Source organism: Lemur catta, chromosome 8 (assembly GCF_020740605.2).
Source record: "Lemur catta isolate mLemCat1 chromosome 8, mLemCat1.pri, whole genome shotgun sequence".
NCBI lineage: Eukaryota > Metazoa > Chordata > Mammalia > Primates > Lemuridae > Lemur > Lemur catta.
In genome coordinates this window covers 33,779,751-33,802,998 of record NC_059135.1, presented here as the reverse complement: position 1 = coordinate 33,802,998, position 23,248 = coordinate 33,779,751, and the positions used below count along the sequence as shown (strand labels likewise).

General features: G+C 37.2%; 1 protein-coding gene across 1 annotated transcript in view; it reads right to left on the bottom strand.

The window, feature by feature from the left end:
* Positions 1-15,240, bottom strand: part of RFTN2 (raftlin family member 2) — a 53,569-nt gene extending 38,329 nt beyond the window's left edge. Inside the window, exon 1 of the mRNA XM_045558799.1 lies at positions 14,497-15,240. Coding sequence (XP_045414755.1) covers positions 14,497-14,635 — 139 coding nt within the window. The 5' untranslated portion in view covers positions 14,636-15,240. The remainder of the gene's footprint in view (positions 1-14,496) is intronic.
* Positions 15,241-23,248: the final 8,008 nt, after the last annotated feature.

The window sequence follows — 23,248 nt, the reverse complement described above, 5'->3', positions numbered from 1 at the left end:
ACAGGCTAAAATGGCAAATTTTATGTCATGCATATTTTACCACAATAACAAGAGTAAATGTCAAAGACTTTTTATTGTATATTTTAACATATAACATATATTTAAATATATATCAAAATTAGTATAAAACACATGAAATTTACCATCTTATTTTTTAGTGTATAGTTCAGTAGTATTAGGTATATGCAAATTGTTGTAAAACAGATCTCCAGAACTTTCCCAGTTTGCAAAACTAAAACTCTATACCCACTAAACAACTGTCCGCTTTTCCCTGCCTCCAAATCCTAGCAATCACCACTCTACTTTCTTTTTCTATGAGTCTAACTACTTTAGATACCTCATATAAAAGAAACCACAGAGTATTTGTCTTTTTGTGACTGGTCCATTTCACTCAGCACAATGTCTTCAGAGTTCATCCATGTTGTAGCCTATAACAGGATTTCTTTCCTTTTTAAGACTGAATAATATTCCATTGTATGCATACACCACATTTTGTCTATTCATCTGTCCATCCATAAGTGGGGTGTTTCCATCTCTTTGCCATTGTGAATAATGCTACCAAGAACATGGGTGTGCAAATATCTCTTTGAGATCCTGCTTTTGATTCTTTTAAATATATAACCAGAGATGGGATTGCTGGATCACATGACAATTCTATTTATAATTTTTTGAGTAAACTTCATATTGTTTTCTGTAGTGGCTTCACCATTTTACATCTCCACCAACAGTGCACAAAGAGTTCCAATTTCTCCACATTCTCCCTGACATTTGTTAGCTTCTATTTTTTTTTTTTGATAGTAGCTGTCCTAAGGGGTGTGAGGTGAAATCTCATTGTGGTTTTGATTATCATTTCCCTAGTGATTAGTGATATTGAGCATCTTTTCATATTTTACTACCCACTGTATATCATCTTTGCAGAAAAATCTTTTCAAGCCCTTTGCCCATTTTTTAGTTGGGTTGTTTCTTTGTTGTTGAGTTGCAGGAGGTCTTTATATATTCTGTATATTAACCCCTTATCAGGTATATGATTTGCAATTATTGTCTCTTCTTCCATAGGTTGACTTTTCACTCTTTTGATGGTGTCCTTTGATGCACCAAAGTTTTTAAGTTTGATATAGTACCATTTATCTATTTTTGATTTTGATGCCTCTGCTTTTGGTGTCATATCCAAGAAATCACTGCCAAATCAAATATCATGAAGGTTTTCCTCTATGTTTTCTTCTAGAAGTTTTACAGTTTTAGGTCTCATGTTCAGGTCAAAGATTTTTTAAAAGTATAATGGCATCTGTTTTGTTGGTTAAAAAAGGTATTTGCCTTCTTCCTCAAAAAATGATGCAAGAAAAATAAAGAACTTTGATACTTTCCCAGCAGTTTTTTTTTTTTTTAAACAAGGTCTCACTCTGTTGCCCAGGCTAGAGTGCAGTGGCACTATCATAGCTCCCTGCACCCTCCAACTCCTGGGCTCAAGCAATCCTCCTACCTTAGCCTCCCAAGTAGCTAGGACTACAAGTGTCACCATATCCGGCTAATTTATTTTTATTTTTACTTTTTGCAGAGACAGGGTTTCTCTGTTGCCCAGGCTGGTTTTCAACTCCTGGCCTCACTCCCAAAGTACTAGGATTACACCCACTGCACCCAGCTTTCCCGGCAGTTTTATTTGATTATCTAGGAAGGTAGGTTAAAAAATGAAAACTTAAAAATTAGTGAAAGTGTAGGAAATTTTAAAGCTTATTTCAAAAATATTTACCTGACAAAAGTGAAATACACAAAAGTACCCAGACTGAGGCTGATAACAAAATATATGAGTGGAGGTAAGCATTTCATTTTTGTGAGTGTGTCTTTGTAAATTGTAAAATTCAATACAAGAATGAGTGATCTGCCTTGGCTTGGAAATCCTCCTGGCATTTCAACAACACTGTAGTCCAGGTGGTAATTATGATGTGGTTATCACTACATGTGTGAAGTTGGTTGTTTTTCATGCGGCATGACTGGATAACTCAGAGTGCTTGAGGTTTTAGTCAATAAACTATTCAAGGATCAGCTACTCAGGAGGCTGAGGCAAGAGGATCACTTGAGGCCAGGAATGTGAGGTTGCAGTGAGCTATGATGATACCACTGCACTCCAGCCTGGGCAACAGAGTGAGACCCTGTCTCAAAACAAAAAACAATTCAAGGATCACTTGAAAAAAGAATATGAGTCCTGGCTGTTGCCTGAAAATTTTCCATTGATAACCTCTGGCAATATCAAGAAAGCCCCAGTCTCAAACTTGGCAGAATGGGTGTCAGCCACTTGGAAAAAAATACCAGCATTCTTTTAAGAAATGCAGCATTACCAATTCTCTTGACAGTCTAGAGGAGAATATTATGTGGAAAAATGGGGAAATGAGGGCTCTGAGTCTAAAAATGATTCAGAAGCCTCAGGTCCTGAGTTTGAAGAACTTGTAAAAATATCTTTATTTCACTTAATTTCCTTTTATGATGAATGTGAGAAAGAAAGATAAACATGTTAAAAAACGTCTAAAAGAGATTTTTGCCATAGATTAAAAAATAAAATTCTAAGCGATAAGAAAATAGTTACAGTTTAATTGGTACATTTTTTTTTTCTTAGTGGTACATAAAGTAATAGTGAATTTTGTAATCAGTGGTGTCACAGAGTAATGGTGACACCATGACTTAGAGTCTTGTCATGGAGCCTGGGCAATGGAGCAAGACCCTATCGCAAAGAACAAAACACAACAACAACAACAAATCCAAAAACACGAAGCGTGAGAGAAATGTGATTTAATATATGTTCATTTATGGAGGAGTGGGAAACTCTGGGACTTATTTGACCACAAACTAACATAAGCTCACAGTTAATCTAATGTAATCACTGGCCACCTGAAAGAAAACTGCCTCCACAGAAAGGAGGCTCACTGAATTCTGTGCCGAGCAGACCACCGTTGGTATACTCCTTGCTTTAGTATCCATCACTAGATAAATAATAATAACTAGAATATACTAGTATATTTATCTAATTACCTTGCTAAATATATGCCTCCCCCACCAGAACGAAAGCTCCATGCAGGAAGGGGGATACTCACTGCCATATCTCTATACCTTACAATATTGCCTACACATAGACGTTCAGTTACTATCTGTTCAATGAGTAAGTGAATTGTGCTCAATTTAGTGGCCAAATTAGACACAGACAATAACAAACTGGAGTACATTCAAAAGAAAGTGCTCAGGATAGTGAGGGGTCTGGAAATCCTGCCAGATGTCCTTCAACTCTATGCAAAACAATGCATGAGGCACAGGACACTGTCTGGCTGTATCTGAAGGGCTGCCACACAGAAGAGGCTGGCAGGTGGGACACTGACTGAGCAGTGGAAGAGTTGGTTATACAGAGGAATATTCACCCAAACTAAAGGTTGGCAGGACATAGTTGGGCTCTGACATGCTCATTTTTAAAATATCTATCTGTATGGTAAACAAAAATGGCAAAAAAAAAAAAAGAGGGAATAGAAATTTTTGTTCCATTTAACTAGAAAGCAGACTGCCAGAAACCTCAAAAATCTAGTACAAATAACCCATCACCTTACAAAAAAGAAGTTATCAAAAAGCCCATCCACTTTTTCCTTAATAAAGGCATGGAACCACCTACCCTTAACCCTCTCAATCAACTGCTTGTTGAACTGGAGTCGTGTTTTCCAAACTTCTGTCATTTGAGTACATTTTCACACTTTTGGTCATACCTAAATACCACCTGTACTTCCATATCCCTACATTTTTCTTTTAATTTTCCCTTGAAGCAAAATAAATTTATTTCAAAAAGAATTTATTAAAACCAGAATTCTTTACCATAAATAGAAAGCTGTCATACAAATACATACAACAAAAAGAAAACTTTGGGAGGCCGAGGCGGGTGGATCGCTCGAGGTCGGGTGTTCGAGACCAGCCTGAGCAAGAGCGAGACCCCGTCTCTACTAAAAATAGAAAGAAATTATCTGGACAACTAAAAATATATATACGCAAAAAATTAGCCGGGCATGGTGGTGCATGCCTGTAGTCCCAGCCACTCGGGAGGCTGAGGCAGGAGGATCGCTTAAGCCCAGGAGTTTGAGGTTGCTGTGAGCTAGGCTGACGCCACGGCACTCACTCTAGCCCGGGCAACAAGTGAGACTCTGTCTCAAAAAAAAAAAAAAAAAAAAAAGAAAACTTATTGAATTCTAGCTAGATACTCTTATTTGCCAAAAACTCGGAGCCACAGGTCTACTCTTGTTTTGTGGAAAAGGAAAATTAGCCATTAGAGAGGTGTTGAAGACATATTAACTCTAAACTGATTGGAAGGCTTAAAAGGAATTGAAAAGAGTACACTACTTTCTGTCTGTAAGGTCCAACATTTTTTAATTCTGTGCCTGTGTATACAACCTAAGAGCGTCACACGTCCAATGCCAAGTCATTTGGTGGAAGCTTGGAGACCCATTGGATTAGAAGTAGCAAGCACTCAATGATAATAGCAAAAGAGACAGATGACACTGGAGGGAATAAAATGAATTACAAAACTAGATAAAAGAACTATAAAAACATTACAGTCTGAGGCCACTTAAAGGGCTTTACATATGCCATTAGTCCAAATTGTTAATGATAATGAATTCATCCCCCTTTCATTCTATTATTTCAGAACATGGTTTTCTAAGGAAGAGTTATGTAACATGTTAAAATAATCACCAAGAAGATACCTATAATAGAATGAAATTGATGCTTAAGGAAGTTTCTGTTCAGATAAAGAATGTATTTCTGAGGAACACCTCGTCTCTGGTGATGTCAGAGAAATTTTGTATCAATGGAATAAATTTTGCTTTTCTGGTCTAATCCACCATCTTTTGCACTCTCAAAAAAGTAAGGGTATTATCTTAAGTCTTGACACAAAAGAAATGTTAATGCAAGAAACACACACACACAGTAGTTTCAGAAGAAATTATGAACTGAGAAATCCAAAAAAGTTATAAAGGGAGAAAAATATACTGTACATCAATACTAATACACATATTTTAACACAAGTTTATATAAAGATCATATTTGTTTTGAGCCCACTGCTTTACATTAATTATTCAACTGTTTCAAGTGTGCATGTTCTACTATCTGGAGGTCTGTGTCTTTTGATAAATACTTAGTGCCTAGTATAGAGGTGACAATTATTATGGTAAATACAAGTACTTGTTAAAAGACCAACTGAATGAAAATTTGGATGTAACATTAACGTGCTCAATTAACAGAGCTCCATGGTGCTCATGGAGCAACGCTGTAGGAAATACACCCTAGGACCAGACTGCCTGGATCCAAATTCCAGCTCTGCTACCTACTAGCCTGGGAAGGTAATTCATTCAATTCATTCCATATGCCTTAGTTTCCTCATCTGCAAAATGAGAATCATAATAGAATCCACCTTATATGGTTAGGATGATTAAATAAATTAATATTTGCTCCTAGAAATTATCTGGCATCTAGTAAGTGCTGTAACAATTGTTGGTTGCTTTGTTAAGTAAGGTCCTTCTCTGTGGAAAGAGAGATAGCACACTATTCTTTCTGCGGGACCTGGAGGACAAGCAAAGCCTCATCCAAAGAGTGCAGCGCCCCCCCCCCACCCTCGGGGCCCAGTGCTGCCATGTGGGAATGTGGGCCCAGGTCATTGGATCTTCTAATTTTTAAGAAATACCCCCAGAACCAGATTCTTATGTAATACTTCCCAGGTTTAAAAAGCAACACTCAAGTAAAACCTGTCTTAATGCTGAATACGGTCCATGTCTCACTGGTTTGTAACTTCTGCTCTGGGTCAACCCAGGGATTCTGTAGACCAGAGCCTGCCCAAGTCTGGGTCAGGCCACCTTTATCATCTTAGACTGTGTTCAACCCTTGAGGATGCAGAAAAAGTGATCCAATTCTTCCTCACTAGTAGGGATGGGAAAATGAGGATGATACAAGTTGTCCTCCTTATTGAGACATTTCTGTAAATAACAGACACTGGGATTTGCTGTAAGCACACCCTCGTTCAAGAAAGGTAAACCCAGGGGCAAAAAGAGGAACAACAAATGTGGGAATTTTGTTGAGAACTTCCTTTCAAGTAATTCCCCCGCTTCTTAATAATGTTAAATTTAAAGTGTGCTGAAATGAGACTGGAAGGCTGTTAGGACCTTATGTATTCAAACCTGATACATAACTTAGAGCTGTGAAGAAGGGGAGAGCTGTGCGTTTAGAGTGAAGAATTTTCATCAGTGCGCTCAGAGTCAATACTTATGTCTCCTCGATAGGCTCAGTGTTTCAGGCCAAGTATTTGATTTGATATTCTTATACTGGGGCAGTAATATCAGAGGCTCTATTACTTATTAAACACAGGAAATTAATGGGGAGGTGGTGGTTGTTTTGGCTAGAATTTGAACAGCACAGGCGGTTAGCGGCAGCTGCAAGCCGCCTTAGCTCCCCGACCACCAGCAGTTCTTTCTCAGTTCTTCGGGGGAAGGAACAAATGGTGTTGTTTACAGCTTTAATGGGTGTGGCTGGTTACTGTTAAATTGATGCTGCATAATTTGTAAAAAGCTTTATTATACCTTAGAAGGCTATTGTGAGGAACTCATGAAAGAAAGCGTTTTGTAATTACTTTGAAAACTGTGCAAAGTGGATCTTATTATTAAATTCAAACATCCTGAAGGTTAAGCAACATTCTTTTCTTTATTCTTATAGTTTCTAAAATAAAATATCACAGACTTTTTAATGCTCTTTTGCTTAAACGCTTCATAGACAAAAATCAAATTTTAAAAATAATAAAAGTCACACCCCAGTATAAAGCTAAGAACTTGTTCAATGCTAAAAATTTTCCTCTAATGATGTAACTCTATGAAAATAGTTCAAGACACACATATGTTCCTTCCACCAATTTACTTCTAAAGATTGGTATATATTTTTGAAATATTTATGAAACATTGTTTCCTCAGATAAAAACACAATGTGCAAACACTAGTAAGTAATTTTAACACATTTTCAAAGGGGAATAGACTGTCAATCTCCATATTATATCTAGCAATTATAGTAAAAAGTAATAAGTAACCTATACCAACTGTGTATTTTGTGCCAGGCACAATGTGAAGTGCTTTACATGCCAATTTGTAATTAATCCTTACAAAAATCCTATAAGGTAGGTATTATCATTATTCTCAGATGAAGAAACTCAGGAAGAGAGAATTAGGTAACTTGCCCAAATTGCTAGTAAGTGGTGAGGCTGTGATTGAACCCCAACAGAATGACTCCAGAGCCAATACACTACACTGCCTATAGAAAAGTAAAGCTTCATTGAATGGGGTCATACTAATTCAGAATTTGTGAAAAATTCAGACATGAGCTTGGTTAAAGGTTTTAGACTATGATAAATTGTTAAGCAATTTAATGTACGGATATTAAAAGGAGTATATGATTTACTTATCAAAATGTTTTCAATAACTCTGAAATATAAACTACTATATAAATAACATCTGAATTGTGTTATCTTTTATGTGTTCAATGAAAGATTCCATCTTTGTGGTCACTCAGTATATTTAATTGAAGTAATATAACCGAAGTTTTTAAATGCAGTAAAACTCTACTGAACTATATGGTTCATTATTACTGGCAGATACATGAAAGATCAAATTATTCATTCATAGTTTCCAGACAGACCATAGAATATTTTCTCACTTCTGAGTATTTGTATATTTTGTCTTTCAGCCTGGTTTGCCTTATCCTTACTCACTTTCTACATGGTCTGCCTTTTTTTTTTTTTTTTTTACCTTTTTTTGAGGGGGAGGATGGGAGTAGAAATGTAAAACACAAAAGAAAAAAGCACAAAACATACTTAAAACTACCAACACTAGGGTGACCACTATCACTCAAAAATTAGAAAATGGCCAGTCTCTGGTAGAAGTCTCTACCCCTTCCAATCATAACCCCTCCTTCCTTTCTGTACTACCTTAACTTTTGTGATAATCACTTCCTTGCTCTTATTTGCAGTTTACTACCCAAGAATGCAGCCCTAAACACTATAGTTCGGTTTGCTGCTTTTTCGAGCTACATAAAGGGTATCATGTGGCATGTACTTTTGTGTCTGTCTTCACTGAGCATTAAGCTATAAGATTGATCTTGGGTAGCTCCTCTACTTTCCCTGCATTGTAGTAGGGGTGGCAAACTATGGCCTGGGGCCTGTTTTGTCACATACCTTTTAACATGCATATTTCTGATTACTAATGAGGCTGCATGCAGTTTCATAAGTCTATTGGCCACTTGGATTTCAGATTTTGTGAACAGCCTGTCCAAATTCCTTGTCCATTTTTCTGTTGAGTTGTCTTTTCCTTATTGATCTGTAGTTGTATTTTATATATTCTGGATTCAAGCCTTTGCCTAGGTCCCATTCATTTTTTTATTCTTTTGAGACAGCATCTTCTCTGTCGCCCTGGCTAGGGTGTAGTGGTGTCATCACAGCTCACTGCAACTTCAAACTCCTGGGTTCAAGCGATCCTCCTGCCTCAGCCTCCCGAGTAGCTGGGACTACAGGCACGTGCCACCAAGCCTGGCTAATTTTTCCTTTTTTTTAGAGACAAGGTCTCACTCTGTCTCTACCAAAAATAGAAAAAATTAGCTGGGTGTGGTGTAGGGCTGTAGTCTCAGCTGCTTGGGAAGCTGAGGCAGGAGAATCACTTGAGCCTAGGAGTTTGAGGTTGCAGTGAGCTATGATGACACCATTGCACTCAACCTGGGAGACAGAGCAAGACCCTGTCTCAAATAATAAAATAAAATAAAATAGTTCACTTTTTGCTTTTTGAAACCCTCCCCTTCCTGTGCTCTCTCTACTACGCAGTCCTGATTACTTTCAGTCTCTGTCATTTTTATTGAGTTGTCCTTATTATGGCCATACCCAAGAACTCAGCGCAAGATACTTGTGCTTTGCCCCTATTCCCTTTCTTAAAGACTTTATCTTTCAATTCCCCCTTGAAATCACTACCTCCAGCTGTGCATCTGTAACTGCCTCTACCAGATGTGTCATTGCCACTTTAAATGCATGCCTGTAATGGGATTGCTCTTTAACCACACACCGACTCCCTTTGGGATGCCCCTCCTCCTGTAAAAGGCATCATTATTTCCATAGTCACTCAGGCTCAGAACTGGGAAGTCATCCTGGGTTCCTCATTCTTTCTGTCCCTTCATATTCAGACGGTCACAAGCTAAGTAAGTTCCTCCTTTGTAACATCTGTTATATCTACCCCTTGCATCCCATCCTTGTTGCTGCCCATCACCTGCAGGTCCTTGTCATCATTAGCCTTCACCACTACAAGCAGTCTTCTAACTTTGCCCTTGCCTCCATCTCTCCTCACTGCAACCCCACATTAATCTTCTTAAAACACTTCTTTGCACCTATCAACTACTCATTCAGAAGCCACTTTTTTAAAGAGAAAAAGTGAATTATGGTATATTCACATCATGAAAGTAAGGAGCAGTTAGAAGAATAAGGCACATCTGTAAGAATCAATATTAAAGGATTTTTCAAAGTATGTATAAAAAAAATACAGAGCAATATTTGTACTTGTGGGGATATTAGGGAGGAAGCAGGTGCATATGTCTGTATCATGGTCTAAAACAGAATTACCAAATTAAAACACCTTTGGAAGTAAACTGGAAGCTTCAGGGCAGGTAAAAGAGCCTGAGTAGAGATGACATGGCCTCACCTTAAAGTATTAAATTGCAGAAAATTTTAAGAGGAATCTCATGTTAAATCTCTATGGCTGCAGAGGAGACCCTGACTGGGAAGGAATCTGGGAATCTGTAAGGCCAAAGGGCCTTTACAACTATTTATCCTACATAGAATTGAGCAGTAACTCTCTAAGTAAGCCAGAACCTTCCCATACTCCATTTATTTCCAGCCTTATTTTCTGCTTCTCCCCTACAAAACCTTCTTTAGCTCACTGCTCTGCGCATTAGCCTCTGCAGATGCCTCAACCTTTTAATTTTTTTGTTTATCTAAGTCCTACTTTTTCTTCAAGGGTCAAAAAAAATCCTAACTCAAGTTCTAACTGATCCTACTCAAAAGTGATTTCTCCTTTTTCTGACACTTCTTGTAGGACACTATTTCCTCTACATGTACCTTGTACTGTAATTTTTCATTCACTCATTCAACAAAACTTATTGACCATGGCTCACATGCCAAATACCGTGCTAGGCACAGGGCATACAAAGATGGATTAGATATAGTTCCTGATCTTGAAGAGTTTAATGATCTTGTTCAGTTTGACCAAGTAGAATATAAGATATTTGAGGGCAGAAACTGTCTCATTCCTCTTTATATTTCTAGTACTAATCAGCATCTTCTACTGAATACATACATACTATATATCTATTGCTGTTAATGGTGATGATGAAAGACAAAAAGATTCTTCTAATAATAGTGAAGCAATCTAGAGGCTAGCAAAATTTTACTCAATATGTAATTCTACTAGAAATTCAAATAAGGAAGCTACCATCTATCCTTCTGCTGGGTTTTTAGTATTGTAGAAAGTCTTTTTACTCATAAAGCTATAAATGCTCTAAAAATCCCTAAGGCTATCATTATTCAGATTGTTTTCTGGGATTGAACAAGGAGGTAAACTAACCCTTTTGGATCATTTGCAGGGTTAATTTAAATTTTCATTAAGAAATTCTATAATAACCACTCATACATATGTCATACACTCTCATACATGAATATACATAGACAGTCTACAAGAAATCTCTAGACAATTTCAAATTTTCACTGATAAGCAAGAGTCAAAAGCTGCAATTTGGACTCTTGTGTTAAAAAAACGCTGTTAATGAGTTGTCACTTTATCATAATATGGTGAAGAAATCATTACTTTATAATAACCCAGAAAAACATATCACAAAAATTGTACTGCATATCACTATGCAGTTGATAGACTTGTAAAAAGGCTCCAGAAAAATTCAACTAACATGGATGAGACTATGAGGTATGTTTTTTATTTCTTTCATAGTCCCTAAGATACCCGGTACAGCAGTGTACATAGGAACTACTACAAAAACATTTGTCAAGTTGTAGTTGAACCCTTGAAGTGAACATATAAGTAACCAATAGGTAATTACTATATACTAGAGAGGAAATGAAGGAATTATTTTAATGACCTCAGCAGGTTGGTCAAAAGTTTCCTGCAAAAGCTGGGTTTAAAGGAGGAAAGATACCCAGTCTGACCCCAGCTGTGGAGACAGGGAGTATTCTCACAGGAGGGATAATAACAGTTAACTTTATCAAGTGCTTACTGAGTGCCTTTTTTTTTAAGAGACGAGGTCTCACTCTGTCACTCAGGCTGGAGTGCAGTGGCACGACCATAGCTCCCTGTAACCTTGAACTCCTGGGCTCAAGTACTGTTTCTGCCTCAGCTTCTCAAGTAGCTGTGCCACCACGCCCAGCTAATTTTTTTCACTTTATGTAGTAGACGGTGTCCCGCTGTGTTGCCCAGGCTGGTCTCAGACTCCTGGCTTCAAGTGATCCTCCTGCCTTGGCCTCCCAAAGTGTTGGGATTACAGGCATGAGCCACTGTGGCTAGCCCCAAGTAGATCATCTTGTATTATCTCCTTTGATCCTTAAAACAACTCTGATGTAAGCACCACTAGAATCCCCATTTTACAGGCGAGGAAACTGAAATATAGCAATGTTTACAAATTTGCCACATTTAGTGATAGAGCCTAGATGCAGGACCCAGGAACTGACTCCAGAGACTTGCATGCTCAAAGGCTACGCTGTCATTTCTCCTATGTAGATGTGAATAATGACTCAAAGGCCAAAAAGAAAAAAAGTGTGGGGAACATGGGGGGGGGAGAAGGAGAAATTGGAGGAGGGAGGTGTAAGTTGTTTTGTGTTCTGGGTGGAGCTTTGGAAGCGAAGGCAGAGGGTAGAGGTGACAAGTGAGTTCATTCATAATAAAGTGGATAACTTTGAGACATTCTACATTGAGACAAAAATAACGTTTCATTGTCCTCAAGTAAGTACACCACCATGGAAACTTTCTATGGCATTATTTGAAGTGTACCTGTAAAATTGTACAACTAGGGGATGGGGAGAGAGAGAGAGATGGAGTTGAATGGAAAATAAATAAGTTGTTCAAGATAATTATAACCACCACAACACAGGGGAGGGCAGTAGGAATTTCCAAAGGGTCTCCTGCTCCTGCCCCCACTGGAACTTTACTCTCTGTCCCACGGCCTCTATTTGGAAAAAACTGAGGAAAATAACGTAAGAGACAGGCTAATGATGAGCCATGAGCACACACAGCTGTCACTAGGCCATTTTATATCTGCAATGGTTGCTCATTCCATGGTGACCTCTGAGAGGCAGGAGGTGTGACTCTTCCATACTCCTTCCAGCAATCCCAGGACAGAATTTCCAGTGCCAAATAGAAGGCTGGCATGTTTTAAACTACCCTCCATTCACCCCTATGTACACTGGAGTGGCAGGTGGAGGTCAGAGACAACAGAAGAGCAGGGAATCTATATCTGGAAAGCGGTTTGTGGAGCTGGGCTGATTTTGAGAACCCTGGCTTCTGAAGCAATGGGAAAGGCAAAGGCAAAGGCAAAGGCAAAGGCAAAGGCAAAGACAAAGAAAGAAAAAACTAAAACAAAAGCATGTGGAAGAATTGGAGTGCAATGGGGCACCAGGAGACTAGGCGCCTGTACCAAATACGAACCAGGTGCAATTTTAAAAGATGTGCCTGTTTTATTTGCTAACATTTGCACACTATGCCCATACTTACACTCTATTACCTGCTCCAAGCACTGAGAGTGGAAGGTAAAAATTATACTGTTTTTACAGAAAGAAGGAATTCTGATAATAACAAAACCAAAAGGATTTTTGAATAAAGCTGTAGATCTTTCTGATTCAAGGATGACTGCACTTATACCAATTTGTTTGAGACATTAACATTGTTGGAAGGAAACAAATCAGAACAACTTTTCAAGTTACTTTAAGCCCTATGATCCTACGGTGGATTGTGCGGCAAATATTAAAGTATAGATCAACATGGCTGTGATCTAAATTTTATGCATAGACATGGTTTCAGGATTAAGGAGAACGTGTGTGTGTGTCCTATGAATTTAAACAAACTAGTCCTAAAAAATAATTGACAAGGAAAATCAATGGAGTGAATACAGTACCACACCACAAATATTTTCTTAAATGATTTTTTAAATAGTACAGAAAAAATTCACGATTGGTTACTTCTCTGATTATCACTATTATCTTAACTCATTTTTAACTTTCATAATTAAAAAGAAGATTAAGAATACTAATATTTTTTTTTGCCTTAGCCTTAGATAAAAATAAGAATGTGAACTTGTTAAAAGTATATGTACAGATTTTGTGTATGTCCCTGGAATAGAGTTTGTTTGCTGGCTAGCTTAATTTTTCACAAAGAAAAATGGGCTGTTCTTGCTTCTTGCACAAAGATGCACTGTTTCCAGAGCAAAAAAAAAAAAAAAAAAAAAAGGAGAATTTGTGTTAACAAAAAAGTTGAAGAAAAATTAAGATAATATCAAACATGATAATTTAGTTAGTATAAACTTTCTATGAACTGATAAAATGTGTGGCTTACTAGAATTGAAAAAATAACTTTGCAGTAATAAGAACTTAAAATACTAATATCTGGATAATTTTAACAGCAAGCAAGACACTCTAAATTTCATTTTTAGCACCCCACAATTAAAGATGTCATTCTTTTTAAAGGCTGTTTTGTCTGTGCAGTTGTACAGTACTCTAAAGTTTCTAAAAGAAATGAGGCAAAGTGTTTGTGAAGTCGAGCCGCCTCCATTCCTTCCACAGAGCTGCCATCTGGGCTTGTTTATTTGTGTTTCCAACTTTCTGGAACAGAGAGTTTCACTGTTAGGGACAGAGCGCCGAGCAAAGGAAGTGTCTTACAGAAGGCTACTCTTTTTTTTTTCTTAAATTTTCAAATTTCTAGTTTATTTGGTGAAAAATATCAAATGACTAGCACAATTAAAAAATTTGACACAGTTGGAAACCTCAGAATTGTCTTAGCAAACAATTTTCCACAATATGATGGAAGTACTATTTCCTACCTACTACCTTCTTGTGATTTTCAAATCTTTTTCAAAACACAAATTATCATTAAGGCTATAGCTATTTGTCCTGGAAATCAAACATTTTTCATAAATCCTTCTATAAGTAGATATTTGATTTAAAAATGAAAAGGGTATTTCCCAGCAGTTTCCCTAATTTTAGAAAGTACATGTGAGCCATGTTACCAACAAAATGGAGCAAACAAAACAAAAATCTTTTAAAATATAATTAAGAAACAAAGCATTACTGTTAGATTGATTATATAATCTAATTACGAAGAACAGTTTCAAAATTCACAAGCCAACACTTTGGAAAATTAATAGTCTCTTATCTTTGAAACATTTAACAAATAAAATAGAAGCAAAAAGTACCTTGTAGTGTAAAATCCAGCAATACATATTCGTAAGCAAATTCTGTCTTTGTTTCCACTTGTGGTCTCTTCAGGGTAGAAAATATTTTTCCAGGGCTGCTATCATCAGGGTCTTCTAGCTTTCTAAGTCCGCACCCCATGGCAAAATCTGTAAGGAATTAAATTGCAGGAAAGGAGAGGGAGAGCAGCAAATTCTGTTGTTTAAGCTGCAAAAAGAAAGTTACAGACTTAACTGGTTTGATTTTGTTTTCAGCTAAATCATAGATACCCAAAAAGAAAACATTTGGGTTCAAAGAAAGGAGGAGAAGACTTTTTCTATCCATTTTTCTGTAAAGTCATTGAACCCATGATTAAGCTCCAGCTCCAGGAGGCTGGGCTTGATCTTAGAGAAACACGCAAGCTGCTACAACTTAGCAGAGAATTTCCATGCCACGTCAATTTACAGCCAGCCCCCTACCAGAGTTCTGTCGCTCAGGGCACCAACAGTGCTTTGTCTACCCAGTTGGCTGGATGATAAAAGAGGTGTCCAAAAACGGAAATAAAAAGGCAAAAGTGCAACTTGGATGTAATTATCTGCAAGTAGAAGACAGATTCAGACACAGTGGCATACAATTCTTTTTCTGTTTTCTCTCTTCTCTCAGTCCTATGCCCACCCTCCTTCCTCCCAGCTACTACCAGGAAAGCAAAAGGAGAGAGGGGTGGGGAGAGAGAGGGGGGAGAGAGAGAGAGGGAGAGAAGAGGAATGGAAAAAAATGGATTCTCAACATGGTTGGAAACAAAAATCATTTCCAGAAAGGAAGTCAGCTTTATAAGGAAATTGTTTCTGGAGTCTAAAAGGGGAAAAGTAAAGTTGAAAAAAAAAAGTGCTTTTGAGGATTTCTTTCCACATGACATTTCATTTTGCTGGAAAAATTATATGCTAACTAAAACTGCCAAGTATAAAAAATTTATATTAAAATATTTATAAAAAGACTGTACTTAATAGCAAAGGAGAGACAGTTATGTGGATAGTTAGTTTCCCCAACATCCTTAAATAGTTTGAAACATTCTGCTACTAAAAAGCTTATGACAGTAACTAATGCAATACTTCAATAGGCTTCAAGGTATCCTTAATTAAAAAGACAACAACAAACAACAAAACACTGACAACTTGATTCATTCAGTCTTATAAACTGCCATTTACCTAAGGTCAAGAATAATTTATAGTAGACCAGTTGCAATGAGTGTTTACTGTGTTTTATCATTTATAGGTCAGGTAGTATGGTGCACTCATCAAAACTGTGAGCCCTGGAAGCAAACTGCCTGGGTTCAAATCCTGCTTCTAAGGCCTACCAGAGACGTGAACTTGGGCAAGTTACTTGACCTCTTTGAGTCTCAATTTCCTCCCCTGTAAAATGGAGTTAATAATAGTACTTACTTCACAGGCTTGTTATGAAGTCTGAATGGGATAATCTTATCTCCTATCTTAACACTACGCCTGGTGAATAGCACAAAATACATTTCTTGATGTGTATATGTTATAAAAAAGGGTTGGGAGTAGGAATCGGAAGGAAATGATTCTGCCATCACTCCCATTATTTACAAAATAAATCCTGATCACATTTGAGATTCTAGAGAAAACAAGCCTGAAAAAAGTTTTCAATCATATTGAAGAATTCTCATGAAAACTGAAAATGGGGATGGATTATTCAGTTTGTAGATAACTATTACCGTTTGTCTTTTCCTACTGCCTACTTGTCTTTAAGTGTTTTACTTCTCAAGAAGTGTTTTTTTTTTTTTTTTTTTTTTGAGGCAGAGTCTTGCTTTGTTGCCCGGGCTAGAGTGAGTGCCGTGGCTTCAGCCTAGCTCACAGCATCCTCAAACTCCTGGGCTTAAGCGATTCTACTGCCTCAGCCTCCCGAGTAGCTGGGGCTACAGGCATGCACCACCATGCTCGGCTAATTTTTTCTATATATATTTTTAGCTGTCCATATAATTTCTTTCTATTTTTAGTAGAGATGGGGTCTCGCTCTTGCTCAGGCTGGTCCCGAACTCCTGAGCTCAAACGATCCTCCCGCCTCGGCCTCCCAGAGTGCTAGGATTACAGGCGTGAGCCACCGCGCCTGGCCAAGAAGTGTTTTTAACAGAGGAAGATTCCATAGGCCTTTATGCTCAAGGATGAGCATGGTTGGTGGTAAGCAATTTCTGGGTAAATCTGGCTAAAAAAGACAGCAGACTCTGACCTAGTATGACTCATTTGACTTTTTTTTTTGAGACAGGGTCTCATTCTGTCACCTGGGCTAGAGTGCAGTGGCACCGTCATAACTCACTGCAACCTCAAACTCCTGGGCTCAAGTGATCCTCCTGCCCTAGCCTCCCGAGTAGCTGGGACTACAGGTGCACGCCACCATGCTTATCTAATTTTTCTTATTTTTTGTAGAGATGGGTCTCCCTCTTGCTTAGGCTGGTCTTGAACTCTCAGCTTCAAGTAATCCTCCTCCCAGGCCTTCCAAAGTGCTAGGATTACATGTGTATGCCAACGTGCCTCACCTCATTTGACTGCTGATAATGCTCTCATGTCTGTCATTTTTCATGTCCTCTTTTGTATGATGGGCTGTGAGGTCCCATATGGCAGAAATGGAATCTTTGAAGGTCGTCAGTATCTACTGCAGTGCCTGGAAGATTACTTATTGAGTACCCATTACATTTATTAAATGCCTGCTATATTCCAGGCACTGAACTATATGCTGGTATACAAGATAATTATACATGGCCTCTGCTCTAAAGAAATTTATGGTTTAAGGGGGAAGACAGACTTATAAACAGACAATTTCAATATAATTTTGTAGCTGCTGAGATAGAAGTATGCAAAGGATGCTATAGAAACCCAAGGGAGGGCCTCTAACTTGACGTGGAGGATATCTGAGCTGTCTTCAAGGATGAATATGTGTAAGATAGATAAAGAAAGGTGGGGAGCACGTGCCAGCAGGAGGGAAAAGCATGAACAAAGTCACGGAATCATGAAGTAGTATGGCATGTAGAATGGAACATGAAGCAGTTGACAATTACTAGAACACAAAATGTGAAAAAAGACTAAACTGTGAGGGAGGCAAGGGCTAAGCTGTAATGGGCTTTGTATGCCATACAAAGCGAATTTGGACTTTATTTTCTAGGCAACAAAGGGGAGTCAAATAATCAAATGGAATAATCAAGTGAGGAGTCTGAAGCAGGCAAGCAAGATCAGTTTGCATTTTAGATTGGTCACTGTGGCTGCTTTGAGGAAGATGGTTTTAACTGGAGCAAGAATGGAAGAAGACCAGTCAGGAGGGTAATGCAATAGTCCAGTTGAGGCTGATGACTGACTGAATGAATGAATGTGGTGCATCAGTAAGTCCTTAAAGAATTTCTTTTACCTTTAGTAAAAGAAACTACAGTTCCTTAAGTTCACAACTGAGCAATCATTTAGGCAATTTTTTCTCCAAAATTCTAACAAAATAAACTTTTACTTGACCCTTAATGATATTTCAAAAACATTTTCATGTATCAGTATGGCACACATTCCTGATATTTTAACAATTATATGGGATTTCACAATGCTTATACAATGCTTAAGAAGTAACATTTTGGTTATTTTCAAATTTTTACTGTGAAGATTTTTATAAAGATTACTTTTTTCCCTCTTTGGATTATTTCCTAAATACTTTGATTCTATTTCATAAATGGTCAAATAGTTTACATACAAATAAATTGGAAATTAATAAGCAGAGAAAATGCATTTTAAGGGCTAAATAATTCATTTATATTATTTACATAAATATGTGGTTGGCCATAAAATTGTTTAAGGTATTAACCTTATATATTTTAAGCTTTTGTCAGCTATCATATATTTTGCCCCATACCTCTTCAATGCCTGTACATTTTTATACACTTTCATTAAAAAAATTTTCCACTTCTCCATTTTGTCCTTAACAAATCACATTTCTTGAATATTTCTCCTTTTGGAACAAATATTGTTTTGTTTTTTTCTTAGTTTTAAAAAAATTAATAAACTTTATATTTTAAATTGAGCAGAAAGTAGAGAATTCCCACATACCCTGTTTCCATCCATGCACAGCCTCCTTCACTACAGTGGTACATTTGTTAAAACTGATGAATCTACATTGACACATTATTATCCAAAGTCCATAGTTTACATTAGTATTCACTCTTAGTGTTATACATTCTATGGGTTTTGACAAATGTATAATGACATGTATCTATCGTTATAGTGTCATACAGAGCTGTTTCACTGCCCCCAAATCCTTTGTGGTCCATTTATTCAGCCCTCCCTTACTTCTTTAACTCTGATCCATCTGGCAATTGTACTACAAAGGGTAAGCTACAGATCTAAGTCAGTTCTCTTCCAGCCTGATATCCAACTGTCACAACCACATTTGTTTGCATAGAGAATCTTTTATCAAGGATGTTTCCCTAGGCTTGTCATCCACTAAATAAGCTTTTGGAATGTCTTCTAATATTGGTCACTTTTTCTACATTGAGTTATATCTGTTTGCTTCCAATGGCAGATTTCAGGGACAGCTTTCAGTTCTGTATTATAAATGGAGTTTCCCAAGTACAGGTTTGTATGTAGCTAGATACAATGGAGATGTCTTATCAATTCTTGTCTATGGTGTAGTACGGGCTCACTTAGTCCTTGAATGAATGAACGAACCTTACGAAAATGTTCTCCATAATTGGTAGCAAAGTATTCTGATAGTTACTAGGCAACTTTGGATCACCTGAGTTTATCGAAGACTTAAAACTTTTAAGAGTTGATCATGGCCGGGCAGGGTGGCTCACACCTGTAATCCTAGCACTTTGGGAGGCCTAGGTGGGTGGATTGTTTGAGCTCAGGAGTTCGAGACCAGCCTGAGTAAGAGTGAGACCCCCATCTCTACTAAAACTAGAAAGAAATTAGCTGGACAATTAAAAATATATAGAAAAAATTAGCCAGGCATGGTGGCGCATGCCTGTAGTCCCAGCTACTCGGGAGGCTGAGGCAGTAGGATCGCTTGAGCCCAGGAGTTTGAGGTTGCTGTGAACTAGGCTGACGCCACAGCACTCACTCTAGCCCAGGCAACAGAGCGAGACTCTGTCTCAAAAAAAAAAAAAAGAGTTGATCATGTATCATCCAACCCATTCCCTATATAGAAAAGTTGTTTAATAATAACTTAAATCCAATCTATTTTATGTGGCCATTCTCAAAGAAGCAAATTCAACAATAATTCACGTATTTATAGAGTGTCTACGATATACGTAAGGCACTACGGACACAAAGATGAAAAAGCCATATTTTATAATTTCCAGAATTCACAAGCTATCAGACCAACATTGAGTTTTAACTACGTAATGTACTGTTAGTTTCATAATGCAGTCAAATTTCCCAAGAAATTAATGACTTCTTCAAAGCATACTTGTTGAAAAAGCCCTTCTTCTCTAATGATTAAGAATGCTACACTCATCACATACTTAATAGATTAAGATTTGTATTTTGACTTTTTATTGTATACTATAGTCTTGCTTCACAGCATCACACACTTAAAAATTTTTTGGCTTCATAATTTTTCAATGCCCAGCTGTTACAATATTCTTCTTTTCTAAAATAAATTAACTATTCTTAACTATTTATTTTTCTAGAGCAATAGGTCTCAAACTGTGTATGGCAGAGCTGTCTGGTTTTAAAGAAGTGCCAGCTTTGAAGAGGAGGGGCTTTGATAACGAAGGGAGGCCAAGCAGTCAGGGCTCTGGGTTCCCCTCCACCCTTTCTTCAAACAGAATAGCTTAGCTTTTGTCAGTTCCATACATCAGTAACAAACAATTAAAAACTCCTAACTTTCAGAAAATGACACCATTTACATTGTAAAGCAACTATGCAAAGTTTCTAGGAATAAATCTATCAAAATATTAAGCCAGACTTATATGTAGAAAATCATAAAACTTTCCTGGACAGCATTAAAGGAGATTTAAGTAAATGGAAAGTCATTTTGAGGAATACTTAATATTGTAAATATGTCAATCTCCCCTAGCCTTTGATAGCTTTCATTGAGCTATCGATTTAACACAATGATGAGCTAAACCCAACAGGTCTTTTGCATGGAACTTGTCAAGTTGATTTTAATATTTATGTGAAGATAAAAGGGCCAAGGATGGCCAAGATTCTTGTGAAGAAGAATAAGGAAAACAGATTAGTTCTCTATACATTAAGATTTAGTATAAAGCTACAGTAATTAAAATAGTGTTTTAGCAAGGCATAAACAAATTAACCAATGTAATAGATAAAAAGCCTAGAATTTAATATACGATGAAGGTGGTTTGCAGATTAGTGGAGAAATGGTCATCCATATGGGGAAAAAATTGGATCCACACCTCATATCATACACAAAAATATCAAGTCTACATAAAAAATTCTACATAAAGAACTTATACATCAGAAGCAAAAATTTTATACTTTCATATAAAAATATGGCTATTTATTCTTAGAGTACAAGAGGCAAAAATGATAATCATAAATTAAATTTTGATAAATTATACTATATTATAATTAAGAACTTCATTAAGACTCCTTAATGTGAAAAGACAGGGTATTAATTGGTAGATGATATTTGCAAAACATCAGCTAATAAAGGAACAGTATCATGAATATATAAACTGCTCTTACAAATAAATAAAGAAAAAGACAAGCCAATAGAAAAAGACACAAAATACAAACAGGCATCTCACAGGCAAAGAAACACATACAGTTCATACACATATGAAGAGATGCTCAACTTCACTTGTATTTGAAGAAATGCAAATCAAGACTGTGGTGAGATAATGTTTAAAAAATTGTGGTAAAATATACATAATACTGTATCAAATTTGTCATTTGGGGCGTTTTATTTTATTTTTTTTATTTTTAAGAAAGGGTCTCACTCTGTTGCTGAGGCAGGAGTGCAGTGGCACCATCACAGCTCACTGCAACCTCAAACTCTTAGGCTGAAGTGATCCTTAGCCCTCAGCCTCCCTGAGTATCTGGAACTATAGGCATATGCCACCAAAACCAGCTAATTTTTAAAAATTTTCTGTAGAAATAGGGTCTCGCTATGTTGCTCAAGCTGGTTTTGAACTCTTGGCCTCAAGCGATCCTCCCACTGTGGCCTCCCAAAGTGCTAGGATTACAGGCATAAACCTCTGAGCTTGGCCCATTCAGGATATTTTAAAGTGTACAATCCAGTGGCATTAAGTACATTCACAATGTACAATGATCACCACTATCTATAATAGCTCCAGAACTTGTTCATCACCCCAAGAGGAAACTCCATACCCATTAAGCATTCACTCTTCATTCCAACTTTCCCTCAGCCCCTGGCAACCATTTATCTGCTTTCTGCCTCTATGCATTTTCCTATTCTGGATATTTCATACAGAATCATACAATATGTGGCCTTTTGTGTCTGGCTTATTTCACTTAGCATAACGTTTTAAAGGTTCATCTATGTGTTAACATGTCAGTACTTTGTTTCTTTTTCTGGCTAATAATATTCCACTGTCTAGACAGACCTCATTTATTTATCCAATCATCAGATGATGGAAATTTGGGTTGTCTCCATCTTTTGGCTACCGTGAATAGTGCTACTGTATACATTTATGAGATAACACTTTATACTGAGTTGACTGGCAAAAATTAAGAAAACAGACAATACCAAGTATTGGAGAGAACTTTTTAAGGTTATGTTGCTGATGGGAGTATAAATTATTTGGGAAAATAACTTGGCATTATCTTGTGAAATTCAATGTTCACATCCTCTGTGACCCAGCAATTTCACTCCTAGGTGTATACTCAAGAGACATTTTAGCATATACGAATCAGGAGACATATATAAAAAATATGTAAGTATTGTTCCTAAGAGCAAAAACTTGAATCACTTGAATGTGTATCAGCAGCCGTTTCTTTCAAGGAGTTCTACTTTAAAGGGGAGGAAAGAAATGGAGCAGTAGTGGGGGTTGGGATCTTTTTTTTTAGGATAAGAAAAAAATAACACGCTTGAATGCTGAAGCATTGATTCAATGGAAAAGGAAAAAAAATAGTAAGAATTGCTGGAGAACCTGATTTCTCAGACACTTAGCCTCAATTTGGTTCCTAGTTCTGGAGGGTGTTGTACATACTCTGCAGTTTTAAGTTTTACATATCTTTCACTTGCCCTTCTTAAAGTGCTGGTTCAAATAGAGCACATCAGCTGAGTATCCAAAGGACGTTTGTTTTACTTTTTGTACCTCCTCTAGAAAATGTGATCGGCCACTTTTCATCATATCACCACTGAAATCATATCCAACTTACCACATGCCTTTATTCATAGATTATTATACAGCAGTGAAAATGAATGAACTACAGTTATGTGCAACAACATGGATGAAGCTTAGTAAAAAACTGTTGAATGAAGAAGGCAAGTTGAAGAAGACTACATATGGTAACATATCCTTTTTTAAAATGTTTAAATAGAACCGAAATTAAACAATGTTACTTAGACATACTATATGTGTGATAAATGTAGAAGTACAAAATTCAGGACAATGATTATCTCTGGGAGGAAGACAGGAGGACAAGAAGAAAATCAACATACAGATCTATATCACTGCTAATCTTCTAGTTCAGAGGTCCTCAAACTTTAGTGTGCATCAGAATTACGTGGAGAGCTCCTTAAAACCTAGATTGTTAGGGCCCACATTCAGAGTTTCTGATTTAGTAGGTGGAGAAT